Source organism: Alligator sinensis, unplaced genomic scaffold (assembly GCF_000455745.1).
Source record: "Alligator sinensis unplaced genomic scaffold, ASM45574v1 scaffold1023_1, whole genome shotgun sequence".
NCBI classification, from domain to species: domain Eukaryota; kingdom Metazoa; phylum Chordata; order Crocodylia; family Alligatoridae; genus Alligator; species Alligator sinensis.
Window position 1 is genome coordinate 891,375 of NW_005842373.1, and position 16,337 is coordinate 907,711.

The 16,337-nt window shown below is 44.0% G+C and overlaps 1 protein-coding gene across 1 annotated transcript in view; it reads left to right on the top strand.

Moving 5' to 3' along the window:
* GLP2R (glucagon like peptide 2 receptor) overlaps window positions 1-16,337 on the top strand; it is a 183,244-nt gene that overhangs the window by 112,205 nt on the left and 54,702 nt on the right. Inside the window, exons 8-9 of the mRNA XM_025210754.1 lie at window positions 1,014-1,074; window positions 7,162-7,231. Of these exons, the coding sequence (XP_025066539.1) occupies window positions 1,014-1,074; window positions 7,162-7,231 (131 nt within the window). The remainder of the gene's footprint in view (window positions 1-1,013; window positions 1,075-7,161; window positions 7,232-16,337) is intronic.

Here is a 16,337-nt window from a genome sequence, read left to right on the forward strand (position 1 = left end):
TTGAAGCTTGCATGTATATGAATCCATTACATAGTTTGTGAGGCCTTTACTAGCACTTACTGATAATATTTACACTGCAGTGGCAATGTATCCCAGCTGAATCACTGCTAAGCAGGGCCCATGCATCCATCCTCAATACCTGGAAGTGGTCTAGTTAGACTGGTCTGGAGGCCTACCAGCAATGCTCAAGCATGCTTGAGACCAGGGTCAGGAGAGTGACCTGAGAGGAATACTCTGGAGGGACCTTAACAATGTGTTTTCAGGTTTGGAGTGAGATTGTGAGAACAGGCAAAAGGGTATTCTTGGCAATGGCCCAGCTGGAAGATGTCACTGCCTCTTTGTAGATAACCAAACTGCATTCTAGGTGCCAGAAGCTTCTAAATTCCTATCAAAACAAGCAATATGCAAGCATCTTCATGAATATTTAGGGACTCATCTCTGCTTGTAAGGTTTCCGTATATTTATTTTTGTGTGAACAAGAAGAAGCAAGCTGAATCTCAGTAGGTGCATCTACACATGTACTGTACTATGGAGTAGACTAGTTAGCTCTGCAGTAAAGTATTGGGGACAGTACTATCTTATGGTAGACTATTTAACTTCACTGAAATGCATGTGTAGATGGTGACCGGGTGGAAGCAAGATTGCTGGCTGCCACCTAGCCACACAGCTCTGCTGACTCAGCATTCTTGTGCCTCAGTCAGCCCCTCTCCTGCCCAGTACTGCCACCCAGGGCCTAGGGCTGACCCTCCCCATGCCCCCTGGCAGCCCAGGCCTGTCTTGGGCACACGTGTAGATGCTACGCCCAGGCGCAGTTTACTCTGGCACAAACATCTCCAAAGTTTATTGCTTCACCTTAATTTCATGTATAGATGCACCCAGTATGTCATTTTTTGATAAGATCCTTAAAAGATGAGAATTGCTATATTTCTTATTGTGTAGAGCTGTAGCATGTCTGTATTTTGTATGATGCATTTTGCAATCTGGTATTAATTTAACCTTTCTCTTGTCTTTAGTTGTTCCAGTTCTCTTTGTGGCCCCCTGGGGAATAAGTAAATCAAAGTTAGAGGACATAGGGTAGGTTACCATACTAAGATGGTATTGTCTACTTTGCCTATTTTAATGTGGTTTGTCCTTGTTTTATAGTACATAGAGCAAACTTGCTACTTTTTTTCTGGACATCTTCGACAGCATCAGATATCAACATCTACCCTGTGAGCACTTTGACTCTGTTCCCACTGAGTACAATGAGAATCAACAGCATTCTTTAAGGAAGGCTCTTTAAAGGACAGTCCATAGTTTTAGTACCTTTATCACTGGTTAAAAAAAAAAAATCTTTCAATATGGCCAATATATAGGCCTCGTTACCTGGTAATTTTGGGTGGTTCATGGAGCTCTTTACCCCTGGATTGTCCACACATTAACACTTGAAACTGCTTTTAAGCTTGTGTTATACAGCTTAAAGTTACACCACTCCAGGGCAGGAATATTTCTGATCTGTATTACCCAGCTTGTGTTACACTGAAGGTGTGGCCATGCTATGCTACACCTTAGTGTAAACATCCCACCTACCCCCCTCCCCTGCTGCCCAAGAACAGGCCCACTGCCTCCCCCTTCCCAGCACCCCAGATCCCCATTCATTGCCCCACTGCCACCCTCACTTGTGGCTGCTTGCGCTATCTGCCCATGGGGAGCAGGAAGGGAAGGGTTAAACTACTTGCCTGGCCAAAGTTGCTGCTTCTGGTCTTGGGCTAGAAGAGCAACAGCCTAGCAGCAATGGTGGCCAGGAAGGCAGGTAGCCCTCCGCTGCCTGCCTCCCTGGGACAATGCAGGCAGCCATAAGTAAGTAATGTCCAGGGGGATACAGGAGGGAACCCTGAGGAGCAAGGGGGCAACCCTGGGGGTGGGGCAGGGTAGCAGTGGGGAAGCCCAGAATGGGAAGGGGAGGGGGTGATTCTTACCTTTCAGTCCTCCAGGCCCCTGCTGGCCTGAAGTGTAACTGCTCCAAACTTTGATTAACATTTGTGGAGCTCACAGCGTAACAAGGCCCTATGAGATGTTATTGTAGTTCAAAATCTTGAGGGATGTGAGTTTTCAATTATTAAAATAATTTGGAGCAGAAATGGTTTGATAGGATGTGTTAAATTTCATTTTTTAAATGAATTTTAACTTAAAAACTGAAGTCTTCACTTGTTTAATTTCAGGAAAATGTATTCTGTCCTCCAAAAGTAAATAACTTTGGGAATGATACCGGATACCCTCATATATTCTTGTGACCTGGCAAAGAATGTCTTGCATTCAAAAGCGTGTCTAATTCTACTACATAGTTGGTCCAATGAAAGATATCACCCTAAGAAATCCTTGCCTCTCTCATGCATTTCAAACTAGCTGAATTTATACCTTAAGGACAAACTCAATTCAGCCTTAAAGAGAGAACTACAAAACCATCACATGTTATAACAAATAAAATTGTTAATATACAGCAACCACTGTGTCAGCCTTCAAAAATGAGTGATTCCACAGTTATGCCAGATACACTATGCCACAATAATTCAATAATTTATAGAAAGCATAGTCTGCACCTGGTCCGTTTTGGTACATGTGCACCATCCATCCCTCTTACAAGAAAATGTTCTAAGAAAATAGTTTTACCTTAATTTAGGTGAGCTTGAAAACTTCATCTCTGAGCCTTTTTTATTTTTGTGAAGCCAGCTTTAAGCTAGTGATATTCATACAGTTCAGGGTTGTTTTTATCCATTCTGTGCTTTAAAAAAATCTGACATTTCTGAGGGAAATAAGAAGTCCACAGGTTGTGACTAACATCATCTCTGTTTTTTTAGACCAATATACGGTAGTGTGAACATATGTACAACTACCAAACTCCAATCTTTCCTTTTTTAGACCCTTAATCATACTGTCGTCAGAAGTATGTTTCTCACATGTTGGGGAAAGCTTGAAGAAGTTGTTAAATGAGATTTTTGGAGTATAAGGCTATGGTGTTTTCAATCACTGGTGGAACACAGATTGGCATCAGCTTTGAGATTAGATGTCTGCCAGGGTAAGGCTAAATTGTGAAGGGTCTATGTTTCATTTAGTGGAGGACAGAAAGCCAGTGATGGAATTTAAAGATATATAAGTGATATTATTTAAATGATTGGGCAGGAAGAGGATTTTAGCAGCAACATTTTGAAATATTTTTTCAAAGATTTATAGATTTCGGCTAGAAGACATTATTAGGTCATTTATTCTAGTGTAATTTAAACCAGAGAATTTCACACTGAGATACTTCCATAACTTCAGTTTCAACTGTAATTTATCTTAGAAAAGTATCTAGTCTTTAGGTGAAGATTTAAAATGATGGAGAATCCACCATATCCCTTTGTAAACTGGTGTGATGTTTAATTGTCCTCAGATTAGAGATTCTCACCTTTTCCCTACTCTATATTTGTCGAGCTTCAGCTTCCAGCCACTGGATCTCAGTCTGCTTTTGTCCACTAGCTTAAAGAATTGTCTACTATAGGGTGTCTTTTCCCCATCTACTTACTATAGAGCCTCTCCTGGATTTGAGGGAGATGAATTGTTGACATCAAGGCCAGAGTGTGGCATAATCAGAGCTAAAACAACAGTTTTGTCTGTGTGGACAGAAAGCAAATGCTGAGTCTTGGATTTGTTATGTGAAAAATGCAAGAAGATCTAGACATGGTTGGATGTGTGACAAAAAGTGGGGGCTTACATCAGGGATATGTTCAAAATGATTGAGCTGAGGGATAAGAAAGATGATTGTGATACGGAAAGTGGGGAAAGCAGGGCTGGGGGAAAGAGAAGTTGTTTTGCAGGCTGAGTTTCAGCTTGGAAGTGGACATTCTTCAAAACGTATCAGAAAAACAGGCTAAGGTTTTGGTCAGGTTGGAGGGAGTCAGGAGGGTCTGTTTGGTAAAACAGAACAGAGACTCTTGAATAGGGGTGCACTGATAAAGATTTTCTTGGTTGATACTGATAACCGATGATTAACCAGCAATATTAGCCAATGCTGATGTGATAAACAATATTTAGTAATAATGCAAGGCATTTTAAACTACTGACATAAATAAACCGTTTTTGTTTGTTTTGCATTATAACACACATGCCTCCTGCCTACTCCGGCCCTCAATGAGGTAGGTGGCGACCACCTTATTCCCATGCATGTTGCCCCCTCACCCATAGCTCCTACCCGCAGCCCCACTCCCTGTGCAGTCTGTCCTGCTGCCCTGGGTGGGCAGGGCAGACTCTCATGTGGACAGCGGTGCCAGACATGTTTGGAGCCCCAGAGCGCACCACTGCCTCAGCTCCCACAGCCACCATGGAGTAGCCATTTTTGCAAAGGCACCTGGTGCCTGGCAGAGTGGAATATCCCTCATGCGGCACCTTACCCCACCCATGCACAGCCCAATGTCTCCACAGCAGCCCTGGCACTCAGCCCCTCTCCCCCACATCCACCTGCACATGTGGCGTTGCCATGGCAGCAGCAGTGGAAGCTGGTAATGGTCCCTTTGTTGCTGAGCACAGTGCCCTGTGACTGCTTTCTGGCACTTCCTCCCACTGCTTGCTGGGACCTGTAGTCTGCCACAGCCTCAGGCCGGCAGCGGGATGCGGGGATTGGACTGCGCTCACCAGGGTGCTCTGGGTATGTGGTCATAATTATTGGCTACCATGACCAAAAAAAGTCGATAGCTGATAACGTCATTTCTTCTTTTATTGGTACTGATCCAATAGTTAACAGATGTTTTGGTGCACCCCTACTTTTCAGTAGAAAGATGTTCTAGCCACATTTGTGGATAACAGTTAGGGCTGTGCGAAGCTTCGGTCCCTGATTCAATTTGGCAGAGATTTGGCCCGATTCGGTGGCCGAATCTCTGAACCCAAATCGAATCAAAGGACCCTTTAATCTCTTCAAATCGGTTCAGAACCCTATGAATTGATTCGAAGAGATTTGGAAAGATTTGGCGATTCAGGCATAGATACAACTTTCAATTATTTTTCTACATACCGCTAGGTAGTAGAGGCTCTGAACCCTGTGGTGCTGGGGGAGATGCAGTGTCCCACAGCAGCATGGGGGGGAGGGGCCCAGCATGCTCAGCAGCAGACCTGGAAGTGGACCAGAATCACTTCTAGTCCACTTCCTGCTCCACTGGGGAGCACGTTGGGGAGCCCCTGTGCCCCCCTAGCTCAGTGACTGGTGCCTCCTGGGTCTGAGGAGGGCACCCAGGGTCCCCCTGTGGCCAAACGCCTAGCCAGAGGAGCATGGGGGGCCCCAGCACACTCCCCGGCAGACCCAGAAGTACTTCCGGTCCACTTCTGGGTTCACCGCCGAACATGCTGGAGAGCCCTCCCCGCGTTGCTGTGGGATGCTCCATCTGCCCCAGCACCGCAGTGATCGCTACCTCATGGTATATAGAAAAAACTTTTAAAGCTGTGCCTGTGTCCGAATCGCTGATTCACTGAATCAGCATTGAATTGCCAGATTTGGATTTGGCTGAATTGAATCAGGGACAGTGATCTGAATCAACGGATCAAATCACTATCAGAATCGAATAGGACCCATTTTACACAGCCCTAAACAACCCTAAGAATCAAGATTTGTCAGGTTTGTCACTGGTTATTGATAGGGGTAGCCAGCTTCCAGTATACTCTTTCTCTGTGTATGAATTTGTGAAGTATGTTTAAATGACATGTCTAAATGATTTAGGAAACTGTTAGAGTGGATTACAGTGTAGGCATTCAGGTGCTCATGTATGTCTCCATCAGGCTGTTTTGAGAATCCCAGCCAATAACCCTTTCATACTATTTGGCATTATCATAATATTTAAACATAAATTCTTTGCTCTTTTATTTAATATAAATATTTTCAAAGATTTTCGAAAAGAACTGTTCTAAATGGGGTGTCTCCATTCTGGTTATCTTGTTTTTCTGTGTAATTGCTTCTAAACTTGTTTTTTCCCTTCTACTAATATTTTAAATCATTTTCTCATTCTGTTTAATTTGTATCCATTTTAGTTTATGCTCGGTCAGGTCTTCCTGGGCTTGCCTTTGCCTGTACTCCAGAGTTTGAAAGGGTTTTTGTCTTATGATTTCCTTCAGTTTAAATTAGTCTATAAAGGTGCATATTTATCCTGCCTTTTGACTGACTTCAGACTAACTGGGCTAACTACCTCTCTCTACACTAGAGGTGCTCAATATTTTTTGAGATGAAAACATTTTCTATCACAATTGCTGTTTCAAAGTAAACAAAATATTTTGTGAAGAAGAATTGATTTATTTTAAAATTCACTTTAATTATAATTCAGTTTAGGACAGGAATTCCAGAATGTCAGCTTTTCACATTGTTTTTAATATTTTGACATATTTTAAAATTTTTTACGTATTTCACAATAGATTCACTATTCCATGCTGTAAATTCTGATTGACCGAGTGTTTCATCACATACAGAAAATAAAATAGCTGTTGAGTCCAGAGGGTGGGAGATCGAGCTCCAATTTGGAGCCTATTCAGGAGAGACGCTCCATCTCTGCAGCCTCATCCCCAAGCGCTGCCCCTTCTCTCCTAGGTCCTGTACTGTCTTAGGATGGGATGGGGAGAAGGCAGGGGAGGGGAGGGGAGCCAATTCCCAGATTTGTTCAGTTTGTTGTATAATTGCCATCCATCCCCACCACCTAACCATCCCCACCCATAAGTACCAGCATTCTCACCAGAGGAATGCCGCACTCCTTTCTGGGATTATCGTGCAGCCAGAGGGTGTTAATTTTAACTCATTTTTCTTGTTATGGGGAGGACAAAATCCTCTATGTGTGCATAGGAGGGGGACTTTTGCTATATGGTCCAAATAATGTGAGTGATATGACTAACAATCTGTTAAATATGCCATTCATGTTTGGTGTTGTGAGGGGTGCTTGTGTATCTCCTGAAGCAAATGGCTTTCTTTGAAACTTGCAGCATAGGGCAGCTACACTGCTACAAATTACTGGTAAATATTTTGTCTTAACTTCATTTTATTATTTTTTATAACTAACAGATAAATAGGTTAAACTGTGTCATATTACATTTGATGTTTCATTGTGATGTTGAAATTTAATTTTTCAAACTTGTCTATATCACTCTAATATCATTATATTTCAAATTATTTTTGAGGTGCTGGGGAATAAATGAACACATGGGAATCTGGTGGATCATCCGAGGACCAGTGTTGTTTTCCATTTCAGTAAGAAGAATTTGTCATTTATGTGTTACATAGGTCTAACTGTCTTTCTGCTTTGATCCATTCTCCAAGCAAAATCCCTTCATCCAGTTAGATGACAGCTAGCAACTGGAAGTTAGAGTAGGGCTTCCTAACCACTCCATAGCCAACCAGGGTTCTGAGGGGAAACGAAGCTCATTTTTTCCCATCTCCAAAGCAATGAGGGCTCTAAAGACATGGTCACACAGCAAAGCTGTTGATTTTTTTTTTTGAAGCGGGGCTTAACTGTACTATGTATGTGATTATTGTGTCTTTTATGCTAGACATATGCAACCTATTTTCTCTAAATTATCAGGTTACTCATGTTCCCTGTGTTGCAGAGTGCAGTTTCCTTTCTGCTTTTCTTAAGACTTTGCAGTCACTTCCTTTTTTTGGTATATGACTGCATTAAGATATTATCTTTCTTGCCAGTTGTTACCCTTACTCTTTATTCAAGAAATATACCATGAAGGACTGATGAAGGGGCATACTGGGATCAAAATAACTAGGTTTACTAAATACATGCAACATGTGAAACCTAGCTAGGTACCATATAGTAAATCCTAGAACACAGTGCACACCACTAGTATGTTCATACAAGTACTATAGACCACAGTTAGAAAGGAACCCTGGAAAAATGAATAGATCCTGGAATGGGAGGGAGAAATGAAGGATACTTCTAAACTGGAACCATGGAAACATAAGAAAGAAAGACAGAGGTTTGTTACAGCTGAGTCATGAAGGGCCTTGAAAGCAATGACAAGCATCAACTTGAAGGTACTCTGACTGCTCCCCTGGGTACTCTGACCTCCAAGGTAGAGCTGACCTGGTCAGAACAGCAGGTGAGGAGATGATTGTGCTAGCACTGTTTTGGGAAGACTGGGGTGGAGTAAGGTAAATATACAGAAGGTATTAGAAGATGAAATTGCAGGAGTCAATGAAGGAAAGGACTGGATCATGAACAAGTGACTTATCTGTCAAGACAGATAGGAAGAAAAAGAGAGGGAGCAACCAAAGCTCAATACTAAAGCACAGATTAAGGTGACAAAGAAAATGCTGGTTTCAGCCCAAGTGAAGGAGATAAATAGTGGAATTGGTTTGGAAAGAAAAGCTATGAGCTTAGTTTTTGCCATGCTGGGTGTGTCTACACATGCAGTTATTGCATAGTAACTTACTGCGTAGTAAGCAGCTTTTACACTGGTGTGTATACATGCAGGTGTTACAGTGCAGTAATGCTGTGTGTGGACTGATTTGGGACTAAAGTTAGTCCCAAATCAGTCCACACAAACAGGGTTACTGTGCAGTGAGGTGTCTACATGTACCTTAGTGCACAGTAACTACTCAGGCATAAATTTGCTACCTGCATCATGCAGGTAGCAAATTTACACCCAAGTAAGCATAAGTTGCCATCGTTACTGTGCAGTACGGGCACACGTGTAGACATATGCTCATACTGTGCAGTAATTTTCACCTATAGATGTCCCTGTTGAGTTTGAGGAGACAGTTAACCTATTAAAACAACTGCGGAGATGTGGAACTGAATGAAGAAAAGCAATTAGCAACAATCAACATAGAAGAGATAGTTAAACCCATATCAGCAAATCATGTCACCCAGCAACAATATATGGAACAAGAAGAGGTGAGAGAATCAATAGACTTGGAGAGAGAGGGAGAGAGGAGAGAATGCCACAGAGGTTAGTTACTGCCAAGAGGAAGTACTCAGGAATCTGAAAGGCACTGGAAAGCTTGAGAAAGTTAAAGGAAAAAAATGCTATGGTAAAACCTGAACTGCTTCATGGATATGCACTGTTCTGAGATAAGGTAGTATATGCAGATGACCAATTTTGAGCAATCTACAACTTGCTCCCTTGGATGAGGAATAGGGAGGTAGCAGAACCTGACTGCAAGAATCAAACAGCAGCATTTCTGTTAGATTACCAATATGATGAGCCTGACTCTTTATATCAAGAATAACTCCATTAATGTAAGGGTGCAAAAAGATGTTACTCTTGTGTCACCTTAAAGATGTTTATGGTGGCACAACTTTCAAGTAGAGAGATGTATTAGCTTCATGTCATGCTCCAGGTACTCAAAGAAGTTGTCGTGACAAAAGACATTCACATTTTGTGATGCCATAAATTGGAGGACACCTGGGCCACTTGTGTATGTGACAGTGATTTAGTTCCCCTAAACTGAAACAGTGGGTTTTTAATTGGTGGTTTTTTAATTGTGACAATTAAAAACCCACTCTTTCAATTTAGGGGCTTCCATCACTGTTGGTGATCTTTTTTTTTTTCTGACAGAGCCTTCCCTCAGCCAGGGGGGTGAGCTGCCAGTGGGCCCTAAGCTTCAGGGGGACCCTAGTCCTTCCCTCTACTGCAGCAGTGCCCCCTGCGGCTGCCCAGGTGGGCTGCTAGTGGGCCGGGTGCTGGCTCTGAGCTGGACCAGCATACAGCCTACTAGCAGCCCACCTGGGTTGCCCTGGGGGATGCCACTACCACAGACGGAAGAACCCAGGCCCACTGTAGCTCAGACACCGCTGGCAGCTTATCTTCCCTGGCTGTCAGCTGACTCCACTGAGGGGGAAAAAAAAGGATTGGGACCCTTGCTATGTGTTCCTCCCCTGGCGGAGCCTGCCTGTGACTGGGGAGGTGAGCTGCTGGCAGGTCAGGTAGCACCTGAGCTGCTGTGGGGGATCTCAGTCCTTTTCTCCATGGTGGTGGCTCCCCCAGGGCTGCCAGGGTGGACTGCTAGTGGGCCTGGTGTTGCCTCAGCTTGGAGGCAGCACCTGGCCTTATCCAACCCTTCCCTGAGTCCACCGGTGCTTCCAGCTTCCCAAGCACTGACCCCACTGCCTTCCTGTCTCCTGAGACTGCCCAGGAATGGGCTGGCTTACCCCTGGGCAGTGTAGGAAGGTGGCAGGAGGGAGGCTGCATGTGCTGGTGGCTGGAGAAGATGGTGGGGATGGTGCATGGGGTGCTGGAAACCCGCCAAGCCCAAGATGCAATTTGTTAGGTAGCAAAATAAAATACACAGAGAAATGCAGCTGCCTTGTGTGTGAAATGAGAATTAAAAAAAAAAAATTCTAGTAGAGCTTGCTAAAAAATTGAACTAATTAAAAATAGTTGAGAGGGCAAGAAGTAATCTGAAAACAATGTATTCTTTTAAAGTATTGCTTACATATGTTCATGTGTATCATATAGTAATAGGCAGACAAGGTTCCTTGGCTGAATTTGATGTCTTTTATTAGACCAACCCAAATGGTTGGAGAATAGTTATTAAGCAAGCTTTCAGGTTCAAAAACCCTTCGTCAGGCTCAGGAAGCTGCAGCAGTTGGTGTGTGCTCTTCCTGGATGGAATATAGTAATACATATACATGTTGAGTTAAAAATCACATAATATTTTTATATATGTATTTTCAATAGCATTGCCACTGCACGGGCTCCAATGGCTGCAGCAATAAGCCCTGTGGGCCTAATTTGACCTGGAGAGGTAGGTGGCCCAGCTGATGGTGATCCTTTTTATGCTAATAATTAGTTATATGTGAGGTAAATTCACTCTTATGCAATCAGTGTAGTGGAATCCACAAAGCTTCTCTTTGAAGCTGCTTTGTGCTGTGTATTGTGGGAGTGATGCAAACCAAAATATAGTCTCCTGTGTGGAACTGGGCTCCTAGCTCATTGTCTGCAAAACATGTTTCTGTAGTTGCCATCCCCATTATGATAGTGCTCTGTGCTTGTGTGTAGGGTCTGCTGTTTGTGAGTACCAGAATTGTCTTGTAAAACTGGTAGAAATGGGTCTGGGGGTCAGTACAGTCAAGGTCTTGGAATGTATCCCTATTTGTTACATTGTAATTGAGTTCCCTTTATGTGAATTTGAGGTATGCTCCATTTTCCAGGAATGCATGTACAGCATAAAGCGACGGAAACCTGTATATATTTTTTTCCAATTGCTATCCTAAGTATAGTATTTGGCATTTTACTGTATTTCATCTAAGTAATTTTGGACTATTTCTCCAGTTTTTTAAGGGTATTTTGAATTATAATCTTGTCCTCCATCCAGCTTGATATCATCTGCAATTCCATATTGCAAGCCATTCATGAAGATATTAATTAGTCCTTTCCGCAGCAGCTTCCTTCTGACAGGTGACTGGATTCTTCCTTGATCCTTTTGCCCTTATTAGACCCAGCATCAGCAGTTATGTCTGGCTCAGAAAAAGTCCAGGTAGCATCCATCTGATACCAGATATGGCAGGAGACTAAGACTCCTAGTCACTGGCAACCTTAACAGCATTTTCTTACCCTATTGATGTAAAAGGTGAAAGTAGCTCCAGTCAAAATGATGACCAGAAGCAGCCCTTTCTTCAGAGCAGCCTCGGGAGCAGTCATCTTTCATGTTCTCTCAGCCATTGCTATGGCAGATAGCTTCTTACTGACCAGTTAGCACTAAGAGATGACTATTGAAAGGAGCTAGAGCATATTCCCAAGAAGCTGTAGAACCGCATGTGGCATCCAATCCCATTCTCCTTGCAGCATTGATTCTGTTCCTTCAATGTGCATAATCTTGCTACCAGCTGTCTACACTCATCTGGTCATACTTCCTGGTTTCCTTCCACTAGCTGGCAGGTCTCAGCAACTTCTTAAAGGCCAAACACAAGGCCAGGCTAGTGCTTTTCCACATTTAAGTTGACCTAGGAAGCTAGCTAGATGCAGATGTAGGATATTTAATTGGACCCCTGGTAGCTGTGGGCTGGTGTGTCTCAACTGCTTTGGGTGCCATTAGTTCCTATTAATTATAGCAGGGGCCCTAAGGGACTGCACAACCTTCAGTACTACAGTGAGCAATAGCTGCAGCAGCTCCAGGCACTCTGCTATATGTCCCATCAGAAGTGACTGCAGCTGTGATTTCTGGCTAGGACACCTTTCCCAGAATTTTTCAGCTATGCTGCTACCCTCACCAGCTTCTGTCTCAAAGCTGTCTGAGCACTACCACCTGCTTCTCTGCCACATGTTGTCTTCTATTTACAAGAACTGTCTATGTGCTCACTCTTCACAAAGTGTTTACTAGGGTCTCCACTGTTTTATACCAGACCCAAGGCTGGCTTAATCATTTAGTGGGCCCTAGACAAACAAGCTTGTGGGCCCTGGGCCAATCAAGACCTTGCCCCTCACCCCAGTGCTGCTGCCCACAGGGAACAGGACTCAGAGTCGCTGCTAGAAAGCAGGTGTAGTGGTAGTGGCGAGGCCAGCAGAGGGGAGGGGAAGGGAAGAGAAGGGAGGTGGATGGGGCCATCTGTGCTGCTGCTGTGGACTGAAGTACCAGGCTCCCCTGCAGCTGAGGGCCCTAGTTATGTGCCTAGTTTGTCTATGCATTAATTTGGCCCTGACCAGACTGCCGTATTTTAAAACACTTTTTCCCCCTGTCGTTTTTGAATAAGGAACAGACTGCAAAATGTCCTGTTTTTCAGTTCATTGGGTGAAATACATGTCAGTCATTTGTCCTTGCAGTTCAATTGTATGTGCCTAGAGCTAGGGCACTGCACACCCAGGAGGAGCAGAGTTCTGAGCCAGCCAGGGAAGGAGGGAGGGAAGGATGTGGCCTTTTTTTGGTGGCCCTGTCCCTTGCTTCTGATTGGTCAAGGAGCCCAGTGGCCCCCACCCATTACTTCTGATTGGCTGAGAAGGCAGTGGTCCTGCCCCTCACCACTGATTTAGCCAAGGGAGCCAGTGGTCCAGCCCCTCACCAAGGGGATATCTTGTATTGTGGGGACATGTCAGTGCCCATTATAGGGTTTACAGGCACATAAGTAGCTTATAGCAGGAGTGGCTAACCTGCAGTACATGTGCCACAAGTAGTAGAAGCAGCCCCTGAGTATGGCACACAATAAATTGGAGAGGGGATGAGCAGCACAGTGGCAGACAGGGCAGGAAGCCAAAAGCATAGCAGCAGAGTAGGCAGGGAGTACAAGGTAGAGAGAAGAAAGCAGAGCAGCAGATTGAGCAAAGGAAGGAGATTGGAGCAGCACTCACAGTGTACAGAGCTAATTTGTAGCACACCTGCTGAAAAGGTTGGCCCCTATGGGCATATAGGAATAGATATTTTGCTGCTGAAAGATATAATCATCTACCAAAATGTATGTTTCCATCTGTGTATGTCTTCAGGAAGGGGATTAACAGGAACAAGGAGTGGGAAGGAGGCTAATACATGAATTTCACCATGTTGGTGGCTGTTTCTATGAGAGGATAAAGACAGTTATGTGGACTTATAGGGGCCAGATATGGAGAATCCCTGTTGCATCACACAAGCACCTAATTATTTTTTCTTGCAGTTCTTGCTGGCTATTGCCATTTGGCAGTCTCTTTGTTTCCCATTAACCCTGGCTTCCTTCTCATGGACATGCAGACATGTATGATTTTCATTTTCCATTTATAAGTTACTGCCTCCTTCTCATTACCCTCCCACTTTTCATTGTCCTGTAGTGCCATGGGATCCAAACTTGTAACTTTAGTACTACTGTGATCTGGAGAGGCAGATTAACCGATCAAAATTGTCTTGCAACAGCTGCACAATCTCTGTTTGAGACCACCCACAGTGAACCCAAAAGGAAGAATCATCCCCTTGTCTGGCTTCAGGAGGCACAGAATCAAGGAGTATCCAGTTCATTCTTTCCCTGCTGCAATCTCTTTTGTGGTTCCTGGGAGAAGACAGATCACTGGCACCTAGAGGACCTCTGTTTGGAAGTTTTCCTATTTAAGTATCCTATTTCCATTTGGAATAACTCAATTCAGGTCAAAGTTACATAGTATTGGGTTATGGGTTATGTAGCTGAGTATCAGTGAGAAAATGTGCCACCAAGCATAGGACTTGAGCTGGAAAAATTGTAGCGATGATATTCTCTCTAGTTCTCCCGACAAGCCAACATTTGCCCATGTGAGCTACTAGAATGAGATGCCTCTCACAGCAGAATGTGTAGATGTTTAAATTATGACCACAGTGGCTTTGCTGGACTTCTCACAGTCAATGTTTCCTTATAGTTGTTCAGATGCATTATAGGATCACCAGAAAAAGGGACAGGCACGGCTCCACAATTTGCACTCCCAACATCATGTATTGATGTCAGAAATTAATTTTTCATTAAAAGAATTGTCTACCTTTATGGTCATTAAGAAGTGTCCAAGAACATGAAAGCAGTGTCAGAACTGTAAAAAATCTTCTGGAGTCTGCAAATATCTTCCTGTGTAAGAGGCAGCAGCCATGCCACAAAGACATCAGTTCTTACACCTGTAGCAAACCATATGCTAACTGCTGTGAGGTGTGAGTGGCCAGCTGTTTGGGGAGAATGGAAGCCATGTCAGACTGCTTAGAGGCCTCCAGATGCTGTTTTTCCTCTGTGGTCTTTAGCCTTCAGAGGTCAGACAAAAGGAAAAGGTGATGTCTTTCTTTTAATTGCCACCTGCTTTTGGCACCACAGTGAGAAATCTTCTGTCTTCTGTCTCCTTTTTTATGTATTCTGATACCAGTGAAATATTTAATAAATAATTTATTGTTCACATTTAATGGGTTATTATTAGGCTTCTAAGTTAATGTCTTATTGAGATAAAATAGGCAGTTCCCAATTCTCAGAACTTTTGTTTCAGACTCTCTGCAGATGAAGACAGGTTTCACTGCACTAATTATGCTCATTTTACTTTTGACATTTTTCTCCAGAAACATGAAGACTGGAGTGTGGTGTGTAAGGAACAAGAGCTGAGATTTTGGAGAGTAAGTCAGAAATATTAAGAGAAGCATGCCACTAACCCAGTGTGGCCAGGCTCAGTTTGAGACCTGAGTACCTTACCATGCTATCCATTCTTTCCCTGACCAGATAAAGAACTGATCAAAGCAAAGTAACAATATGTTTGTAGAGCAGAATAGGAGGTGGTTAATATGGAGAGAGTGGACTGTTGGGAAGGGATGACCTCCACCTCACCTGGAAAGGGAAGAAGCTCTTTTCAGCCAGAACGGCTGACCTTCTTGACAGGGCTTTAAACTAAGACTGCTGGGGGATGGGCAGTCTATTAACAGTTCTAGCCCAGGTCATGTCAGCCGCATTACTAATAACTTGAGCAGCCCAAAGGAACCAACTCTGATAACAGCCTGAGGAAAGGTCCTGCCTCACCCCAAAGGGAAGCATGGGGCTTTTCATGCCAGACTCAACTGCCTATACATGAACGCCAGGAGCTTGGGAAATGAGCAAGAGAAACTGGCTCTTCTCTTATGTGAAAATGACTATGACCTTGTAGGGATAACGGAGACCTGGTGGGACTCTGCCTATGATTGGTCTGTTGCTTTGGAGGGTTATACCTTGTATAGGAGAGACCATATTGGGAAGAGGGGTGGGGGTGTTGTTCTCTGTCAAGGATCAGTTCACTTCCCTGCAAATTGAGTTTTCTAAGCAGGAAGGGTGTCTTGAGACTCTCTGGGTCAAAATACAGGGAGAGCATGGTGAGGGTGACATATTTGTAGGAATGTGCTATAGACCTCCCCACCAAGAGGAAGAACTCGATTGGGAATTCAGTAGGGAAGTGGTTGACGTCCTGCACTCTCAATGCATGATCATCATGGGGGACTTTAACTTCCCTGACATCTCTTGGGGTGAGCACCCGGCCAGATCTGACAGGTCGCATAGCTTTCTTGCTTGCATTGATGACCTCTACCTAACACAGGAAGTCTATGGGCTGACTAGGGGAGAGGCATTGCTTGACCTGGTCCTGGCCAAAGGGAAGGACCTGGTGAGTGACCTGAGGTTTGAGGGGAAACTTGGTGACAGCGACCAGGACGTCCGGGAATGCCTGGTTGCCAAAAAGGCGGCATACACCCGGTGGAAGTGGGGAGGCTATCTCCAAAGAAGAGTATACCTCCACTGCTCGGGCCTGTAGGGGGGCTGTTAGGAAAGCTAAGGCAGACAGAGCTAGGACTAGCGTCCAAGATCAAAGATAATAAAAAGTCCTTTTTCAAATATATAGGGAGGATGAAGAAGGCACCGGGAAATGTGGGGCCCCTGCAAGATGCGCTGGGCAATCTGGTGGTTGCGCCAGAGGAGAAGGCAGAC